The following is a 21,553-nucleotide window of genomic DNA, read 5'->3' as shown; positions in this document are numbered from 1 at the left end:
TGCTATACTGTTACAAAGCAAGACAATTTACCTTGTACTGTACGTGTTTCAAAAACTGGCACAAAAACTGTAACTATTTTTTCCAGGGTCTAAAACTATCTCTATTCCAAATTTCACTTATCTACATCGGTTCAGTTTTAAGCATAAATAGGTAACAGACAGACAATAATATTAGCACGGATCTCTTTTAATTTTTGATCGAGCTGACGTCGTCCATCCATTCGGGCCAAGTCCTGATTTCTGCCCACAAGTTCCTGCCAGGACTCAAAGTGGCGAGTACTTGCTTGGCACCGATCACGTGATAGTTTGAGGTTAGGTGACCGTTCTCCACTCCACACCTAAGGAGGGCCTTCACTGCGTTCAATTGCTGAGCCGTTGGCACGTCAGCTGGAAATGAAAATTGGAAAAATTTAATAGTAGCACAGTAGGTTATGATAGTCTTTCACCCGTATTCCCAAACGATACAGCGTTGAAAAGAGCTTTGTGATTGTGTTCGTGTGTCACCCTGTGCGTCCACGCGCACTGTGAGACCTTATAGTAATGTTTGTGTATACGGGCGTTTAGGTAAAATGAAAGTGAATATTTTGCTGTTGAATGATTTGCTCTAAAGTTATAGGTACTTTTTGAAACAGTTTTCTTTTGTTTTTTTTTTTCGCAGGAAAGACTAATTACTAGCTCGCTTGTAGTGGTCCTGTAATTAGTTTCAAACGGTGACGCTGTAATTATGTAATTATCACACCACAGCCATATTCTACATCTCTAAATTCAATGTGTACCTAATTGAAAGAAACATCTAATACATAAAATTCTCGTTCCACAATGTTTGTATCAAAGACGCCCGAAACGACTTGACCGATTCTTATGCCTTTATTCAGGTCTGAGAATAGGAAGTTTATTCATACCCCTAAGTTATGAGGGTTTTTCAAGCCGCGGGCACACTATGTCTATTACTCGTATTAGGTAAAACAATATTTACTTTCATAGTTCCCGATGAAGGAGATGCCAATAGAGCGTTTGTTGTAGCCGTAAGTGTGCGCCCCCACGTGCAGCCAGCCAGGGCCTTCGTAGACCTTGCCGTTGCCGCCGACGTAGAAGCTGAAAGTCACAAAGTATGCAACCTCCTTATTTGAAAAAAGCCATAAAAGAAAAAAAAAGAATTTAAATTTTAAATTCAAACACATCATGCTTTTTCAATTGGCGTTGTTCTATTGTTTCATTAACTTTTTTTTTCATGGCTTTCGCGGTTTGCGTTTAGCCACAACGGTTTCATTAACAGTGACGAAATAACTTAACTGTCCATAAAAAATAACCACAGATTAAACAGTTTGTGACAAAATGTTGGAGATTATTAGATGTATTTTTAGAAAATCCCTACTATTTCTTGTTTAAATAATTTATCTATTTATTACTTTTCGATCACCAGAAGTGCATTCTTGTCAGTGTTGACCCTATTAATATTGACTCTAGAGATAACCTTGGAAATGAACTACACTTTGCATTATCGCCTTAATAATATTATAAGGAAACAAACAGATTCTATTAACAACATAATAAATGGTTTACACAATGCAACATTACAAAATCTATAATTTCCCCCGATAAAAATACATAAACAGCTAATGACAGACATAATTGGTCTATTCCTAGATTCCAGGCGACACTTCGGTGTTTTTTGATCACCTATGGATAAGATCACCTAGGTGATCAAAGTGGACTTCTTATCCATGAGTGATTAAAGAACTCCAAAGTGTCGCCTGGAGTTCACTTTGATCACCTGGGTGATAGTGGAATAGACCAATAAATTATGAATTAAAAGAAATACTCACGAAGAACCAATGTCCCACCAATCCATGAAGTCCATGAGATAATCCTGTATGCTCTTCACCTCATTCTTACAGGCTGTATCGGTGGTGCACATGGGAGTCGTTGTGTGCTGGATGATGACCAGGTCAACTGGTCTCGGCAGGTACTGAACATGGGTCGGTTCCAGGCCCCCCCATTCCTTCTTGGTTACAACGTCGCATTCTGAATCGTAAAATATCGTTTTTCGTGTTATTATATTGCTAAAGCTTCAACCACACCGACGCGTGCAGATCGCCATCGCCGGCGCGATCACGGCGTGATCATAGGTCAATGACAGATCGCGCGGACTGTCATGGGTCGCGCGACCAGTCATTGGCCTAGTCGTGCCAGCGGTGGAGATCTGCACGCGTTGGTTGGTTGAAGCTTTATGAATATAGAACAATGGTCCTGTCTACTCTGCCGGAATCACCCCCTTCTCTTGCTCATAGATGGCATAAGCCCTACTGGTTAGGAGACATATTATGCGAGCAAGCCATAGCCTTCCTAACCTGTCTGACCACCGTGAAAACTCTCCATTTTCTTCTGATAAATTAGAGAGGGAAGTGTTCCTGAAGTGGATTGTGATGATGATGATGATGATACCTATATTTTATGATTAAATGGATAAGAGTTGGCTGACTGGAACTTATTACATACTGAGTACGATAACTTGCAATTAGCCTAGTCCCCTAGAGTTCCAGAACTACCTGATAAAATATTTACCTTAAAGTTTAACAAGCTTAACCTTCACCTCAATTGTTACAATGTAGGTATGTGTCTTAATAATAATAATAATAATAAATCATTTATTTGCCAGAATACGGTTACAAATGGTTTTAAAAAGAGAAGTTTCCAACATATTCTATCGTACATACGATGTGCAAATATTACAAAAAATACGGTTATGTTTTTAATATTAAAAAGTAGTATCATTATTAATTGAATGTCATGCAAATGTCAGAAAATGATTATGAACTATTGAAATAGCACAAACATATTATTACATTAGATTCATACAATGTCAATGATACACAATGTCATATTTTAAGAAATTTTTAGATGTCAAGTACAAAATGTCAAAAAGATTTTTCTGTCAGGAATTCATTGACTGTGTAATACATCTTTTGTTTTAAGAATTCTAATAAATTATTTCTAAATTTAGTAAATGTCAATGTTTTAATATCTTCGGGTAATTTATTAAATATTTTTATTGCCATACAATACACATTCCTTGAGTAGAGGGTCAATCTTTGTGGAGGAATTCTCAAATTTTCAGTTTTCCTGCCTATCAAAGTCTTTGTTTTTATCGAAGAGATGAATGTATCTTTTAACAAAAATCGAAATTTCCAATATATATAGGCAGGGAAGTGGTAAATGTTTAGAGCCTTGAATAGAGGTTTACAACTATCCAAATAATGTACCCCACAGATTGATCGAATACATTTCTTTTGCACTTTAAAAGCTCTTGGCATATCCACAGAGTTTCCCCATAATATGAGACCATATCGTAGCACAGATCCCACATATCCATGATAAGCCATGACTGCTGCATCTTTAGATGCTACTTGTCTAACTCTGCGGAGGGCGTAAACAAATCTGTCAATTTTGCTAACTATATAGTCAATATGGTCTTTCCAATTACAAAATTGATCTATTTTTAATCCTAAAAACTTTGTCGAATTTATATGTTCTATTTTACGATTGTCACAATATATGTCAAGTAGTTTTATGTCATTGTTGAATTTTGCTTCAAATTTAATATATTTGGTTTTATTAACATTAAGATTCAAATTATTACATTCAAGCCATTTTATTATTTTACATAATTCAGTACTTGCAATACGATCTAACTCTTCTTTATTTTTACATTTAACGGTAAGAGTGGTATCGTCGGCAAAAAGTAAACATCGTTGGTTAGTGACATTTGGCAAGTCATTAATGTACAAAAGAAATAACAACGGTCCTAATACGCTACCCTGGGGAACACCGCATCTAATAGCAGTATGAAGATGAGTATGTTTTCTTAACATTCTCAGATATTCTTGTGATTTCTACGCACTGTTGACGATCCGTTAGATAGCTTTCTATCCAGGATAGAGCGTTTCCCCTTATACCATATCTATCCAGTTTGTTAAGTAGCAGCTTATGAGAGACAAAATCAAAAGCTTTGCTCATGTCTAAAAATATGGCTAATGTGTGCATTGCGTCATTTAGATTTTGTGTTACTTCCCTTATCAAATGAAAACAAGCAAGCGTCGTTGAGCTATTCTTAATTATGTTACATCATTGAGTATATCCACAGAATAATAATAAGTACTACGTACAGAAGTTTTACTTCGCGAAGGTATTTAAAAAAATGTATGCTCATTGGCATTAACAATATGGTGTAATTTAGCTTGTCTCAAGAGTCAAGCACCATTTTGTTGACAAACGTCAGTGATCGGCACTGCGCCGAAGCTATAGGGCTGACTTCGGTAAAATGATGTGACGTGAGGTGCCAAACTGCGGAAAATGGCGGAGGAAATACATGATTTAGCATGAATTATCATGAATAATATTAACATTGAAGTAATATTACTACGTATAAAACAGACATCGCGAACAAAATATGTACAGTGCGGGGTGCGGGGCGGGAATTTGACGGACAGCTGTCAGTCAAATCCATGACTATCAAGTTTCATAATTTATGGCGATAAAATCTGCACCAGAAAATGTCGTACTTCATTGATAGGATTGCACGAATAGTGACGTTCCTGCGGTCGCCTCATCATAGACATTGTGAATCGACTGTGAAAATAAACAAATCGGCTAAATTGTGTTAAATTTTCATGGTGCTCAATAGCAAAAAGGTTCAGCTACTTACATTATTTTCTTTTATTATTATATTGTGCGTTTCCTGTAATGTAATCTAAGCTCCCCTCCCTTAGACTAAAATTAGCCCTCCTAGACAAGGGACAAAACGTAGCAGTTGAAACATTCGAAATCACTTCGCTCTGCCGTTTTTTGGTGTTAGTTACTTCACTCTGTGATGCGATTTTAAAATTACAACTGGCGATTCCGAATTCACAACTTAGGGGACTGAGGCTAATCGTGTTACTTGTGCTACAAGTGCGTATGGGCTTCATACTGATGCTTAAGCCATTAATTATTTTTCTTCCCGATTAAAATCTAATGTAATCGATATTGCCTTGAGAATCGTTAACTGGTATTTTCTAATTCGATAAAAAAATTACCCATCTCTAGTTTAAAACTGTCATCCAACAGCGCACGAAATATTATGAGTTATAGATAATGATACCATTACAGAGGCGACACTTCGTTTACGTTTAGTTTCTGCCTATTGAATTGGATACTGTAAGGAAACATCGTCATCATCATTTTAGCTACTGGACGTCCACTGCTGAACAAAGGCCTCCTCTAATGATTTCCACATCGCCCAGTTGATAGTGGCCTGCACCCAGCGTCTTCCTGCTATCTTCAGTCAGTCCATCTTGAGATTTTAGAAAAATTCCCACTCGTCACGGTAGGAACAAAGCTAGGGATGACCCACGCCTTCACTCCAGAACCAATCAAATAACTGAAAGTCAGAAACTTTCAGTTATTTTATTGTCTCTATTGTTAACTATCTCAGTGGTTGAGTACACGTATAATAGCTGTGAGGTAGAAGTTACGGGACTATTCCCACCTCTCCTTTTCACCGCTGCATCTCCTGTGTAGCTAGCACCTAGACTAGTTGATTTAAAGCCAAGGTATATCAGTTTTTAGGTAATGACTTAGTGCATCTAAAAATGTAAAACTTTCTAGTTTTTTGCAACATTGAAAAATCTAAAAAGAAGCATCATTTTTTTTACGTTCAAGTGTTTCTAAGAAATTTAAATGGAAGCTTTTGATGACAACGTATTGCTTACTTTTTCAGCTGTCGAACGAATCACTTTTATACTCATAGGTCCTGTACATCGGTAGATTTGGTAAATAAATGAATCCATCCGGACTCAGAAACTAAAAAAATTAAAATAGCTGTAATTTTTTAATACTGGATTTGTCGATTAAATTGATCATATTACTGCGCCCTAACGGGTCGGACACTGGTGACCAGACACACTGTACAATTATTGTAATTTTAGCCTATCTCGTGAGCTAGGTGTCAATAATTAGGGTGATTTAGTAACTAACCAGTCGCATACGAACAACAGCAGTGAGATTCAAACAAGTTTGATCCATGATGCCGCACGACTATTGTGTGAGCCCACCCGTAACCCAAGCTTATTTAGCTTAACGCAAGGGGCTAGACGGGACTATTAGTAATTTGTGCAATACAAAGTGCTTATAATCTTTAAAAAAATCTTTTTATTGCTGTATTTAACCTTCCTTTCGTATACTAATTTATGCGTCAGTGTCAAGTCTGCGATTTTTATTCTTTGAAATTTTCGTAAAATGGCTGCCGCCGCGATGACGCCTTGTAATTAACAAATTAAAATTAAATTAGTGTTTTAAAGTGCATAAATGTACAACTTAATGGTAAAAAGTCATTCCTTAATTTTTACTTAATATGTATCTGGAGTTATTTGAACAGTATTTTCGTCTATAGGATGGCATATTTCAAAAAACAAAACTGCACTCAAGCGTGTTGTCACAGCAACCGCTGAGCACATACTAATTGAATTTCGGTCCATGGACCTATTTGCGTGCCAGAAACAGTCTAGTTGACATGTCTTCTCTAGTACGTAGGTCCACAGAATAATAATAAGTACTACGTACAGAAGTTTTACTTCGCGAAGGTATTTAAAAAAATGTATGCTCAATGTCATTAACAATATAGTGTAATTTAGCTTGTCTCAAGAGTCAAGCAAGTTTGTCAGAAGTTTTGTTGACAAACGTCAGTGATCGGTACTGCGCCGAAGCTATAGGGCTGACTTCGGTAAAATGATGTGACGTGAGGTGCCAATCTGCAGAAAATGGCGGAGGAAATACATGATTTAGCATGAATTATCATGAATAATATTAACTACTTATTTACCTCTCAGTGTCTTCAGGCAACTTAAAAAAGTACATTCTGTGTTTTTATTATTATTTAGGCAGTTAAATACTGCACAGTATTTAGTACACCATTTTCTTTATTTTTTTCCATCATACACAAGAATACGCGTGCGTGAGTCAATGTTCGCTCGTATGTGAGGCCTTGTCGAATAGTACTCTTGTAGGGGGCAATCGTGCGTGTTTTGTTTTCGATGTAAACTCTTATGGTCTTTTACTGTGGGGCTCAGCAGCAGACATAGAATCAATTTTCATTTTACAGAAAAGAGCTGTTCGGGCAATATACGGTCTTAAACCACGTGACTCGCTTAGAGAAGTTTTTAAAGAAATCAATATATTGACTGTGGCTTCGCAATACATATTTGATAACATTATGTATGTCCGTAAACATATACATTTATTTACTAAGAAAAGTGACGTCCACTCATTTAACACGAGACATAAGAATAAACTTGCTGTTCCATCATTTAGGTTGCATAAGATAGGTAATTCATTCTTGGGGAAATGTATTACCATATTTAACAAAATACCACACAACCTTGTCGAATTGCCAATAAACAAATTTAAGATACATATAAAAAATACCCTTATGTCCAAAGGGTACTACAAGGTTCGAGACTATATTGATGACAAGGATGCGTGGTCAGTTCAGTCTGCACATATTTGATGTACTTAAATTTGACTATTCTTACCGTTAGATAATTCCTGGCAATAAGTGGTGACTGAGTTTGTTCCGGCGTTTCTTCTCAGCACTTGCCATATGTTTGTCTCGAAGCGCTGGTAGGGCCCAAAAGTTAAGGAGACATGTAAAGTGCCCCATAAGGGCTACCTTTTCTTTTTTTATTATTTTCTATTGACGTTCATAAGTGCCACTTGTGGTCTAAACTGAATAAATATTTTTTGATTTGATTTGATTTGATTTGACTCGCGGAGATGAACAGGCCTGGTAGTACATTATAACTCAATGAATATTAACTACTTATTTACCTCTCAGTGTCTTGAGGCAACTTAAAAAAGTACATTCTGTGTTTTTTTATTATTTAGGCAGTTAAATACTGCACAGTATTTAGTACACCATCTTCTTTATTTTCTTCCATCATACACAAGATCACGCGTGCGTGAGTCAATGTTCGCTCGTATGTGAGGCCTTGTCGAATTGTATCCTGTAGGTGGGCCATCGTGCGTGTTTTGTTTTCGATGTAAACTCGCGGAGATGAACAGGCCTGGTATATCAGGCAATACATATAATTTAACTTCCATGACTGACTAGGTACTAGCATTCGTTCAATAAATTGGAATTCATCACATAAGTAATACAACTACGTTATGCCTAAAATTTAATATCTGATCTGAATCTACGCAAATTACTAATTAAATTAAAATCATATTGGCTGATATTGTCTAAAGTAAAATCTATAATATTATTTTCTCACTAACAAGCGTAATAATAATAAATGATTGATTTATCAAATTAATACCAATTAGACTAATCTATGCAAAGTTTTAGTGCTTGCATTAATGGAGATAATTTCTATTAATAAGATTTGTATTATTTCAAATGTGCGTAAATTTAATTTAAAAACTAACAAAAGAACTTACCTCCTCTCACTAGCTCGCAGAAGCAGATAAAAACGGCAAAAATATTCAACTTTCGGAACATTGTTAGCTTACACTAAACGACAACTTGTATGCAAAGTTATCCCAACACTGACGATGACGCTTACAAGTTTACAAGTTAAAGATAAGACTGCACCGAGCGGGAATAATCTGGGCCCAGTCGCCTGTCTTACTCACTCACCTACGGCGGAACAAAGACAGATGTAAGTTTGCAAACCTTATGCTTTATACGGCGAAACAATAAAACGGTTACGTATCACGTCACAACAAGAAAGGCCCGGAAAGAAAAATAATTATTTTCCTGATACAAACTAAACCAAATTAAGAAACCAAACTGTGTACAGTCGCCTTGAAGCTATAATCGTTACAATTTTGTGCTTCTGATAGTACTGTTACATCTTGCTCATGCCACCCCCTTAATCAGGATATTGATACAGTGTTGCCTTATGCCCCGGAGCCAGAACTCCTTTGTAGTCAGGAGTTACAGCTTGAAACCTAGTAAAGGTAGAGTCAACGGCACATCAGACTTTCTTGCAATAAAATGCATCAGTGTCAAGCTTGATGTGTTGTCGGTATATTAACATATTACTCATCATCATCGTCATCTTCATTTCACCCACAGGACGTCCACTGCTGAACATAAGCCTCTCCGAAATAGCATAGTGCTACATAATATGTTTTATAGAACGATGAGTTAACTCTGTTCTGCTAAGTAAAGTTGAATTAGATTATGCTTAGTCACTGATATTCAATTTTATTCAGACAGCGATATTTTCGCACTTCATACTCATAAATCATAATATTATTGTAATAAAAAATTAATACAAAATGTCGAGTAATAAGCGTCATCATAGTTATTTTAGTAAACTAGTTACTTGTGTCCATTAGATGACTCCATGCGATGACTCATAACAACACGACTCGTTAGCTCTAAAAGATCCCCTGTTCTAATACTACGTATATTTAGCTTTCCGCCCGCGGCTTCGCCCGCGTGTAATTTTGTTTGTCACAGAAAAACTTTATCACGCGCGTCCCTGTTTTAAAAACCGGGATAAAAACTATCCTATGTCCTTTCCCGGGACTTAAACTATCTCTATGCTATATACTATTTCATCAAAATCGGTTCAGTGGTTTACTCGTAAAAGCGAGACAGACAGACAGAGTTACTTTCGCATTTATAATATTAGTATAGACTAGCGGCCGCCCGCGACTTCGTACGCGTGGATCCCGTTTTACCCCCTTCATCTATCTTACGCGGTTTAGATTTTTTCATACAAATGTTTTTTCCCGCTAACTCTCGTTCCCGTGGGAATTTTGCAATATCCTGTTGTAACTAAGCTTTAAGTTTACTAAGATACCTGCATGCCAAATTTCAAGCGTCTAACTTAAGCAGTTTAGATTTTTCTATACAAATATTTTTTCCCGCTAACTCCCGATCCCGTAGGAATTTTGCAATATCCTGTTGTAACTAAGCTCTAAGTTTACTAAGGTACCTGCATGCTAAATTTCAAGTATCTAACTTAAGCGGTTTAGATTTTTCATACAAAAGGATTTTCCCGCTAATTCCCGTTCCCGTGGGAATTCCTAAGTATCCTATAACCTGCCCAGGAGTACGAAGAATAATTGTGCCAAATTTCGTTAAAATCCGTCGAGTAGTTTTTGTTTCTATAAGGAACATACAGACGGATAGACAGACAGACAAAAAATTTACTGATTGCATTTTTGGCATCAGTATCGATCACTAATCACCCCTGATAGTTATTTTGAAAATATTATTTCATGTACAGAATTGACCTCTCTACAGATTTATTATAGAAGATAATCCAGTTTGAAACCTAATGCCAACGACCCGTGCTTACTATGTACCTATTTATTACAAAAAAACATCCCATGAGTCATTATCTTTCAGTTTACACACCTAAACGCCTTATAACGTTTTCCTTTTAACACAGAGAGAAGGTGTTTAGTAAAATAATCTTATTAATTAACTAGTACAGAGTAATTTTACCGACTTCGGCATCTTAACGATCTCACTTTAATACTCAAAATCTTTCGTGTGTTTCGGAGTAAGTATAAAGGCTACAATAATTCGTAATGAGAGTTTTAACAAATCTAAAACTAGCTTGAAATCTTAAAAGTTACCCTATTTGCAATATTACATTGATAAAACTAAATCCCATCAAAAACAATACTTGTCAAAAAAACCAAGTCTCGCAACTCAGTTGTTCTACGGTAAAAAGTTGTGAGATCCATGTAATACCAAGTCCAGGCCAGGAAATCTTTAACGTTGTACATAAATTATTGACTTGGCCATCGCACTAAATAATTTAATTTACACGTGTTTTCATGCGATGGCCAAGTCAATATATTTATTTTTTGTATTTTGTAAACAGTTCTACTTTTTTCCTTTTCGGTACCTTCTACTTATTGTATGTATATCTAACCAGCAACGAATTTTCTTAAAGTCCTCTCTCTGACCTATGAAATTTTCTTATTTTTGTAGGTAGCCTTCCGTTTTCTCTTTTCCGGTTCTACTTCTTGAGCTGAAAACTGGACCGAAATTGAAAAATGTTACTCGACTTGGCGGGGACACTACCGTGTGCCTTTATATTTAATTTTATATGATATTACAAACTTATTTAGGTAAGTAGTTAAATATTTATAAAACTGGACCGAAATTGAAAAATTTTGCTAGACTTAGCGGTTGCACTACCGTGCCCCCAAATATTTTAGTTTTTCCTTGATTCATACACCAAACACTACTTATATTCCAAATTTGAAGCTTCTAGGTCTGCTAGAAGTGCCTTAGAATTTTGATGATCGGTGAGTCGGCCAGTCAGTCAGTCAGCGAATGACAAAATTAAGAAACTTTGACCCGTTATAATTCTTAAACTACTGGTTCAAATTGAATGAAATTTGAAATATACCGTGTCTTTACAATGCCTGCATAGCTAATGAAAATTCAGCCTTCTAGTTTTATCCACAACGAAGTTACAGGCGGTCGAAAATGGCCTGAATTGCTTCGAGGAAAGAATGATACGGCCGTACCGCTTTTTTGCTCGACTTGGTGGGGGCACTGCCGTGCCCCCAGATTGGAGAACTGAATATTAAAACAAATGCGTGTCGTGACACGCGCAGTGTAGGTAGTGTTCACTGACCGCCCGGCGCGGGGACGATGACGTCACTATATCCGATCCGAACGCTGCCGGCGTAGTGCGTGGATAGAAAATATTTTTTTCTAGCCAAACTATCAGTTTTAGAGATTTATTCATGAGAATAAAGTAAGCTATCGATAGGTAATTTTTAAAAATAGAAATTGTGAAAAATATCGCAAAAAATCCATACGCTCATACGATTCAATGGAACGCAGAGACGCGATTGGGGTCTCCGCGGTGGTATATTTGGCGATTTATTCAAAATCTAAAAATGATACCATTTCAAAATTCTCTTTGGAGGGAAATATCATACAAAATAAGATTTAAATTGTATCCATCCGGAATACTCGAGCATTGCGGTGACTCAAAACTAAGACAAGTGTTATGAAACTACTCTCAAGTATAAAATCTACATAATAATTACCATAGTGCAATAAAAACACTTTCTGAAAGTTAGCATTATGTATTGCTATACGGTTGCAAAGCAAGACAATATAAAGCAAGACTTTTACCGTTGACGTGACCCTCACACACTCTTTCAAAAACTGGCACAAAAAACTATTTTTCTCAGAGTCTATAACTATTTTTAATCCAAATTTCACTTAGTTTACATCGGTTCAGTTTTAAGTTTGAATAGGTAACAGACAGACATTTATAATATTAACACGGATCTCTTTTAATTTTTGATCGAGCTGACGTCGTCCATCCATTCGGGCCAAGTCCTGATTTCTGCCCACAAGTTTCTGCCGGGACTCAAAGTGGCGAGTACTTGCTTGTGACCGATCACGTGGTAGTTTGAGGTTAGGTGACCATTCTCCACTCCACACCTAATAAGGGCCTTCACTGCGTTTAACTGCTGAGCCGTTGGCACGTCAGCTGGAAATGAAAATTAGAAAAATTTAATAATGCTACTGTAACAGTAGGTTACGAAAGTCTGCAAGTAAAATGAAAGTGAATCTTATGGGTTTGCGCTAAAGTTTTATGAACCAGTTTTCTTTTGTTTTTTTTAGCAGGAAAGACTAATTACTAGCTCGCTTGTAGTGGTCCCGTAATTAGTATCAAACGGCGACGCTGTAATTATGTAATTATCACACCACACCCATATTCTACATCTCTAAATTCAATGTGTACCTAATTGAAAGAAACATCTAATACAAAAAATTCTCGTTCCACAATGTTTGTATCAAAGACGCCCGAAACGACTTGACCGATACTTATGCCTTTATTCAGGTCTGAGAATAAGACGTTAACTATTTTTCATACCCCTAGGTGATAAGGGTTTTTCAAGTTGCAGACGCACTGGTGCCCGTTTTCACCATAGGTCATAGGTCATAGGTCTAGGTCTATTAATCATCATCATCATCATTTCAGCCATAGGACGTCCACTGCTAAAGGCCTCCCCCAATGCTTTCCATGTTACCCGGTTGGTAGCGGCCTGCGTAGGTCTATTAATAGGTAAAACAATATTTACTTTCATAGTTCCCGATGAAGGAGATGCCAATAGAGCGTTTGTTGTAGCCGTAAGTGTGCGCCCCCACGTGCAGCCAGCCAGGGCCTTCGTAGACCTTGCCGTTGCCGCCGACGTAGAAGCTGAAAGTCACAAAGTATGCAACCTCCTTATTTGAAAAAGCCATAAAAGAAAAAAAAGAATTCAAACACATCATCATGCTTTTCCAATTGGCGTTGTTCTATTGTTTTGTTAACATTGACGATACAACATAACTGGCCATAATAAATAACCACAGATGAAACAGTCTGTGACAAAATGATGGAGATTTTAATGGATGCATTTTAAGAATATTTTAATTTAAAAAATCCCTACTATGTACATTGAAGTAATATTACTACGTATAGAACAGACATCGCGAACAAAATATGTACAGTGCGGGGTGCGGGGCGGGAATTTGACGGACAGCTGTCAGTCAAATCCATGACTATCAAGTTTCATAATTTATGGCGATAAAATCTGCACCAGAAAATGTCGTACTTCATTGATAGGATTGCACGAATAGTGACGTTCCTGCGGTCGCCTCATCATAGACATTGTGAAACGATTGTGAAAATAAACAAATCGGTTAAATTGTGTTAAATTTTCATGGTGCTCAATAGCAAAAAGGTTCAGCTACTTACATTATTCTCTTATTATTTTCTTTCTGTTTCTTTTTATGTGGTGTACAATAAAGAGTATTTATTATTATTATTATTATTTTCTTTTATTATATTGTGCGTTTCCTGTAATGTAATCTAAGCTCCCCTCCCTTAGACTAAAATTAGCCCTCCTAGACAAGTGACAAAACGTAGCAGTTGAAACATTCGAAATCACTTCGCTCTGCCGTTTTTTGGTGTTAGTTACTTCACTCTGTGATGCGATTTTAAAATTACAACTGGCGATTCCGAATTCACAACTGAGGGGACTGAGGCTAATCGTGTTACTTGTGCTACAAGTGCGTATGGGCTTCATACTGATGCTTAAGCCATTAATTATTTTTTTTCCCGATTAAAATCTAATGTAATCGATAATCGCCTTGAGAATCGTTAACTGGTATTTTCTAATTCGATAAAAAAATTACCCATCTCTAGTTTAAAACTGTCATCCAACAGCGCACGAAATATTATGAGTTATAGATAATGATACCATTACAGAGGCGACACTTCGTTTACGTTTAGTTTCTGCCTATTGAATTGGATACTGTAAGGAAACATCGTCATCATCATTTTAGCTACTGGACGTCTACTGCTGAACAAAGGCCTCCTCTAATGATTTCCACATCGCCCAGTTGATAGTGGCCTGCACCCAGCGTCTTCCTGCTATCTTCAGTCAGTCCATCTTGAGATTTTAGAAAAATTCCCACTCGTCACTGTAGGAACAAAGCTAGGGATGACCTACGCCTTCACTCCAGAACCAATAAAATAACTGAAAGTCAGAAACTTTCAGTTATTTTATTGTCTCTATTGTTAACTATCTCAGTGGTTGAGTACACGTATAATAGCTGTGAGGTAGAAGTTACGAGACTATTCCCACCTCTCCTTTTCACCGCTGCATCTCCTGTGTAGCTAGCGCCTAGACTAGTTGATTTAAAGCCAAGGTATATCAGTTTTTAGGTAATGACTTAGTGCATCTAAAAATGTAAAACTTTCTAGTTTTTTGTAACATTGAAAAATCTAAAAAGAAGCATCATTTTTTTTACCAAGTGTTTCTAAGAAATTTAAATGGAAGCTTTTGATGACAACGTATTGCTTACTTTTTCAGCTGTCGAACGAATCACTTTTATACTCATAGGTCCTGTACATCGGTAGATTTGGTAAATAAATGAATCCATCCGGACTCAGAAACTAAAAAAATTAAAATAGCTGTAATTTTTTAATACTGGATTTGTCGATTAAATTGATCATATTACTGCGCCCTAACGGGTCGGACACTGGTGACCAGACACACTGTACAATTATTATAATTTTAGCCTATCTCGTGAGCTAAGTGTCAATAATTAGGGTGATTTACTAACTAACCAGTCGCATACGAACAACAGCAGTGAGATTCAAACAAGTTTGATCCATGATGCCGCACGACTATTGTGTGAGCCCACCCGTAACCCAAGCTTATTTAGCTTAACACAAGGGGCTGGACAGGACTATTAGTAATTTGTGCAATACAAAGTGCTTATAATCTTTAAAAAAATCTTTTTATTGCTGTATTTAACCTTCCTTTCGTATACTAATTTATGCGTCAGTGTCAATTCTGCGATTTTTATTCTTTGAAATTTTCGTAAAATGGCTGCCGCCTTGTAATTAACAAATTAAAATTAAATTAGTGTTTTAAAGTGCATAAATGTACAACTTAATGGTAAAAAGTCATTCCTTGATTTTTACTTAATATGTATCTGGAGTTATTTGAACAGTATTTTCGTCTATAGGATGGCATATTTCAAAAAACAAAACTGCACTCAAGCGTGTTGTCACAGCAACCGCTGAGCACATACTAATTGAATTTCGGTCCGTGGACCTATTTACGTGCCAGAAACAGTCTAGTTGACATGTCTTCTCTAGTACGTAGTACATTATAACTCAATGACTATGTACTTCTTGTTTAAAGAACATTTCATCTATTTACTACTTGATTACCAGAAGTGCATTCTTAAATTGTCTGTCAGCTCGGTCATATTTTTGAAATAAATGTCAACAGCCGCGCGGTACGTCACCGTATGACAACATGCGATAGGGCTGCTCACCTACTGACAGTACCCATTCTAATTACATCTGTCTACTTTCTTAGAATTTCGATCTAGTTTTGTGATTGTATTTTTTTTTTATTTAGACTAACAAAATACTTTGTGAATGGAATAGGATAAAAATGCGTGTTGTTTTGTGATTAGTAGATTTAATTTAAAAAGTATACTAAAATAATTTTGTATCTACTAATCATAATGAGTACTTAATGATCTGTTACTTTAATTTCAGGCGGGCGAAGTCGTGGGCCAAAGCTGGTTTTATACAATATAATTTTCATTTCAAATCAAACTGACTGAAAATGACCATTTCTGACAGTTAATGACTAGTTATTGACAAAGGACAGTGCCAATCCACGTATGGAAGTTGAACCAAGTGCTGCCCAGAATGAAACTATAGTGCATTTTGTCCCTCAGGCCAATACTAATTTGTAAACCGAAGCGCACTGAAATCTATCCCTGGAGTTAAGAGAAAAAAAGAGTTTTGTTTTGAATTATTTACATACAAAATATCATCGATGTATACCTACTACGCATAAGATTTCGCGATTTTGGCATTAAATAACACTCGCTATGTTGAACTTAACCATACTGCATCCGTACACCTTACTTTAGTACGACTTCGACATTATTTATAAGCGATCAAGCGCTGTTTCAGTAGTTTAGTTAGTTGACCGAAATTAATTATTTCCATAATGGAGCAAGAAGTTTTAGCTTACAATAACTTCAATAATCGATTGTAATACACCAATAAATTGATTTTTCGCAAGGATAGAGAACTAAAACTTCTTGCTTCATTTTGGAAATAGTGATTTCTGTCAACTAACCAAACTATTGCAACAGCGTTAGATCGCTTATAAAGAATGTCTAAGTCGCACTAAAGTAAGGTGTACGGATGCAGTATGGTTAAGTTTAACATAGCGAGTGTTATTTAATGCCAAAATCACGAAATCTTATGCGTAGTACGTATATATCGATGATATTTTGTATGTAAATAATTCAAAACAAAACTCTTTTTTTCTCTTAACTCCAGGGATAGATTTCAGTGCGCTTCGGTTTACACATTAGTATTGGCTTGAGGAACAAAATGCACTATGGGTTGATTCTGGGCAGCACTTGGTCCAGACATTGGCACTATCCTTTGACCGTTTAAGACGGTCAGTAAAATTCAATCACCTTAGTCATTTTTAGGGTTCCGTACCTCAAAAGGAAAAAACGGAACCCTTATAGGATCACTTTGTCGTCCGTCTGTCTGTCTGTCAAGACCCTTTATCTCAAGAACGCGTGGACGTATCAAGCTGAAATTCACATGAAATACTCAGGTCTATTGTCCCTTTAAGTAGTGAAAAAATCAAACTTCTAAGTTAACGCGATCAAAAGATACAGCAGTTTATACCGACACCTTAGACGAATTTCCGTCACACGCTAGGGAATCAAAACCTACAAGGTACTTCCCGTGAACTCAGAATCTTGAAATTCGGCACGAAGCAACGTTATATAGTATAGATAAAGGAAAAATTGCGAAAATGATAAATTTGAAGTTACATAAAATATTAAAATATTATTTTTGCTTACATGACATAAAATATTTTTTTAATAATTATAAACTTACTACCTACCCTTTTTCACATGAACGCGTAGAGATATTAAAGTTTAAATTCATATCAAACACTTCTTAAATCTAATTGCCTCTAAACTGTGAAAAAATCTATATCAACGCAAAAATTCAAAACGCTGAGGTAGGTAGGTACCTACCTATAATCATACCGCATATTTTGAAATTCGCCACTACTCGCAATGGAATCAAAACTTAAAGACTACTACGATATCTAGTAAGTAATTTGATTTAATACGTCATAAATTGTAAACCGCTACGTTTGTACGGCGGAACCCTCGGTGTGCGAGTCCGACTCGCACTTGGCCGGTTTTTAACACTAGGCCATCGACGTCCTTTCGGCACATTCGCGACACCCCTAACTTTTGGATCTCGACCACGTCCCGAGATTTGAAATTCGAAGGAAAGCTCGCGTTTCGTCGGTTTATATGAAGTTACAATACTGTATGATATTATTACCGTGCTGTCAGTATTGACAAAGCAATGTTGACCCCTAATATAAACTTACAGAGATAACCTTGGAAATGAACTAAACCCACTTTGCGTGTCACCTTAAATATTAAAGGAAAACAAACAGCTTCTATTAATATTAAATGGTTTACGCAAGTCAACATTACAAAGCCTATAATTTCCGCCGATAAATATCGTGCATTCGTTTCAGACAAAGGACGTCCACTGCTGGACAAAGGCTTCCCCCAAGGATTTCCGTAACGACCGGTCCTGCGTTGCCCGCATCCAGATTCTTCCCATTAAATTAAATTACATTTAGCTATAAAGTACAGCAAATTACAGGCTATATCAATTATAAATTGTAAGAAATACTCACGAAGAACCAATGTCCCACCAATTCAGGGTGTCCATGTGATAATCCTGTATGTTCTTCACCCGGTTCTTGCAGGCTGTATCGGTGGTGCACATGGGAGTCGCTGTGTGCTGGATGATGACCAGGTCGACTGGCCTCGGCAGGTACTGAACATGGGTCGGTTGCAGGCCCCCCCATTGCTTCTTGGTTACAACGTCGCATTCTGAATCGTAAAATATCGTTCTTCGTGTTAATATATTGCTAAAGCTTCAACCACACCAACGCGTGCAGATCGCCATCGCCGGCGCGATCACGGCGTGATCATAGGTCAATGACAGATCGCGCGGACTGTCATGGGTCGCGCGAGCAGTCATTGGCCTAGTCGTGCCAGCAGTGGAGATCTGCACGCGTTGGTTGGTTGAAGCTTTATGAATATAGAACAATGGTCCTGTCTACTCTGCCGGAATCACCCCCTTCTCTTGCTCATAGATGGCATAAGCCCTACTGGTTAGGAGACATATTATGCGAGCAAGCCATAGCCTTCCTAACCTGTCTGACCACCGTGAAAACTCTCCATTTTCTTCTGATAAATTAGAGAGGGAAGTGTTCCTGAAGTGGATTGTGATGATGATGATGATGATACCTATATTTTATGATTAAATGGATAAGAGTTGGCTGACTGAAACTTATTACATATCTACTGAGTACGATAACTTGCAATTAGCCTAGTCCCCTAGAGTTCCAGAACTACCTGATAAAATATTTACCTTAAAGTTTAACAAGCTTAACCTTCACCTCAATTGTTACAATGTAGGTATGTGTCTTAATTATGTTACATCATTGAGTATATCAGGCAATACATATAATTTAACTTCCATGACTGACTAGGTACTAGCATTCGTTCAATAAATTGGAATTCATCACATAAGTAATACAACTTTCTACGTTATGCCTAAAATTTAATATCTGATCTGAATCTACGCAAATTACTAATTAAATTAAAATCATATTGGCTGACATTGTCTAAAGTAAAATCTATAATATTATTTTCTCACTAACAAGCGTAATAATAATAAATGATTGATTTATCAAATTAATACCAATTAGACTAATCTATGCAAAGTTTTAGTGCCTGCATTAATGGAGATAATTTCTATTAATAAGATTTGTATTATTTCAAATGTGCGTAAATTTAATTTAAAAACTAACAAAAGAACTTACCTCCTCTCACTAGCTCGCAGAAGCAGATAAAAACGGCAAAAATATTCAACTTTCGGAACATTGTTAGCTCACACTAAACGACAACTTGTATGCAAAGTTATCCCAACACTGACGATGACGCTTACAAGTTTACAAGTTAAAGATAAGACTGCACCGAGCGGGAATAATCTGGGCCCAGTCGCCTGTCTTACTCACTCACCTACGGCGGAACAAAGACAGATGTGCAGTTTGCAAACCTTATGCTTTATACGGCGAAACAATAAAACGGTTACGTATCACGTCACAACAAGAAAGGCCCGGAAAGAAAAATAATTATTTTCCTGATACAAACTAAACCAAATTAAGAAACCAAACTGTGTACAGTCGCCTTGAAGCTATAATCGTTACAATTTTGTGCTTCTGATAGTACTGTTACATCTTGCTCATGCCACCCCCTTAATCAGGATATTGATACAGTGTTGCCTTATGCCCCGGAGCCAGAACTCCTTTGTAGTCAGGAGTTACAGCTTGAAACCTAGTAAAGGTAGAGTCAACGGCACATCAGACTTTCTTGCAATAAAATGCATCAGTGTCAAGCTTGATGTGTTGTCTGTATATTAACATATTACTCATCATCATCGTCATCGTCATTTCACCCACAGGACGTCCACTGCTGAACATAAGCCTCTCCGAAATAGCATAGTGCTACATAATATGTTTTATAGAACGATGAGTTAACTCTGTTCTGCTAAGTAAAGTTGAATTAGATTATGCTTAGTCACTGATATTCAATTTTATTCAGACAGCGATATTTTCGCACTTCATACTCATAAATCATAATATTATTGTAATAAAAAATTAATACAAAATGTCGAGTAATAAGCGTCATCATAGTTATTTTAGTAAACTAGTTACTTGTGTCCATTAGATGACTCCATGCGATGACTCATAACAACACGACTCGTTAGCTCTAAAAGATCCCCTGTTCTAATACTACGTATATTTAGCTTTCCGCCCGCGGCTTCGCCCGCGTGTAATTTTGTTTGTCACAGAAAAACTTTATCACGCGCGTCCCTGTTTTAAAAACCGGGATAAAAACTATCTTATGTCCTTTCCCGGGACTTAAACTATCTCTATACTAAATTTCATCAAAATCGGTTCAGTGGTTTACTCGTAAAAGCGAGACAGACAGACAGAGTTACTTTCGCATTTATAATATTAGTATAGACTAGCGGCCGCCCGCGACTTCGTACGCGTGGATCCCGTTTTACCCCCTTCATCTATCTTACGCGGTTTCGATTTTTTCATACAAATGTTTTTTCCCGCTAACTCTCGTTCCCGTGGGAATTTTGCAATATTCTGTTGTAACTAAGCTTTAAGTTTACTAAGATACCTGCATGCCAAATTTCAAGCGTCTAACTTAAGCAGTTTAGATTTTTCCATACAAATGTTTTTTCCCGCTAACTCCCGATCCCGTAGGAATTATGCAATATCCTGTTGTAAAGAACTAAGCTTTAAGTTTACTAAGGTACCTGCATGCTAAATTTCAAGTATCTAACTTAAGCGGTTTAGATTTTTCATACAAAAGGATTTTCCCGCTAATTCCCGTTCCCGTGGGAATTCCTAAGTATCCTATAACCTGCCCAGGAGTACGAAGAATAATTGTGCCAAATTTCGTTAAAATCCGTCGAGTAGTTTTTGTTTCTATAAGGAACATACAGACGGATAGACAGACAGACAGACAAAAAATTTACTGATTGCATTTTTGGCATCAGTATCGATCACTAATCACCCCCTGATAGTTATTTTGAAAATATATTTCATGTACAGAATTGACCTCTCTACAGATTTATTATAAGTATAGAAGATAATCCAGTTTGAAACCTAATGCCAACGACCCGTGCTTACTATATACCTATTTATTACAAAAAAACATCCCATGAGTCATTATCTTTCAGTTTACACACCTAAACGCCTTATAACGTTTTCCTTTTAACACAGAGAGAAGGTGTTTAGTAAAATAATCTTATTAATTAACTAGTACAGAGTAATTTTACCGACTTCG

General features: G+C 36.8%; 1 protein-coding gene across 3 annotated transcripts; it reads right to left on the bottom strand.

The window, feature by feature from the left end:
- Nucleotides 1–61: 61 nt before the first annotated feature.
- LOC135073986 (peptidoglycan recognition protein-like) lies at nt 62–19,719 on the bottom strand. 3 transcript variants are annotated; one of them, XM_063968269.1, is made up of 6 exons: nt 19,510–19,719; nt 18,313–18,511; nt 13,120–13,238; nt 1,827–2,025; nt 977–1,095; nt 62–387 (listed from the first exon to the last, which is right to left on the bottom strand). In XM_063968269.1, the coding sequence occupies exons 1-6, from the start codon at nt 19,568–19,570 to the stop codon at nt 188–190; spliced, it is 897 nt and encodes a 298-aa protein (XP_063824339.1). In that variant the 5' UTR covers nt 19,571–19,719; the 3' UTR covers nt 62–187. The 3 variants fall into 3 exon arrangements, with proteins under 3 accessions (XP_063824339.1, XP_063824341.1, XP_063824340.1); XM_063968271.1 differs by lacking the exons at nt 13,120–13,238; nt 18,313–18,511; nt 19,510–19,719 and adding an exon at nt 8,476–8,961; XM_063968270.1 differs by lacking the exons at nt 62–387; nt 977–1,095; nt 1,827–2,025 and adding an exon at nt 12,210–12,524 and having other exon boundaries at nt 19,510–19,714.
- Between the last annotated feature and the right edge of the window lie 1,834 nt (nt 19,720–21,553).

The sequence above is a fragment of the Ostrinia nubilalis genome, chromosome 8, assembly GCF_963855985.1.
Source record: "Ostrinia nubilalis chromosome 8, ilOstNubi1.1, whole genome shotgun sequence".
Lineage (NCBI taxonomy): Eukaryota > Metazoa > Arthropoda > Insecta > Lepidoptera > Crambidae > Ostrinia > Ostrinia nubilalis.
This window is presented reverse-complemented; position numbering and strand designations above follow the sequence as displayed.

Bases quoted from the DNA above. Each gene is read 5' to 3' on its own strand.
- LOC135073986 (XM_063968269.1), bottom strand. From the start codon at position 19,570: ATGTTCCGAAAGTTGAATATTTTTGCCGTTTTTATCTGCTTCTGCGAG. The intron at 18,512-19,509 runs GTAAGTTCTTTT...TTTACGATTCAG, and splicing joins CTGCGAGCTAGTGAGAGGAG to AATGCGACGTTGTAACCAAG. The intron at 388-976 runs GTAAATATTGTT...TTTCATTTCCAG, and splicing joins CTTCATCGGGAACTATGAAA to CTGACGTGCCAACGGCTCAG.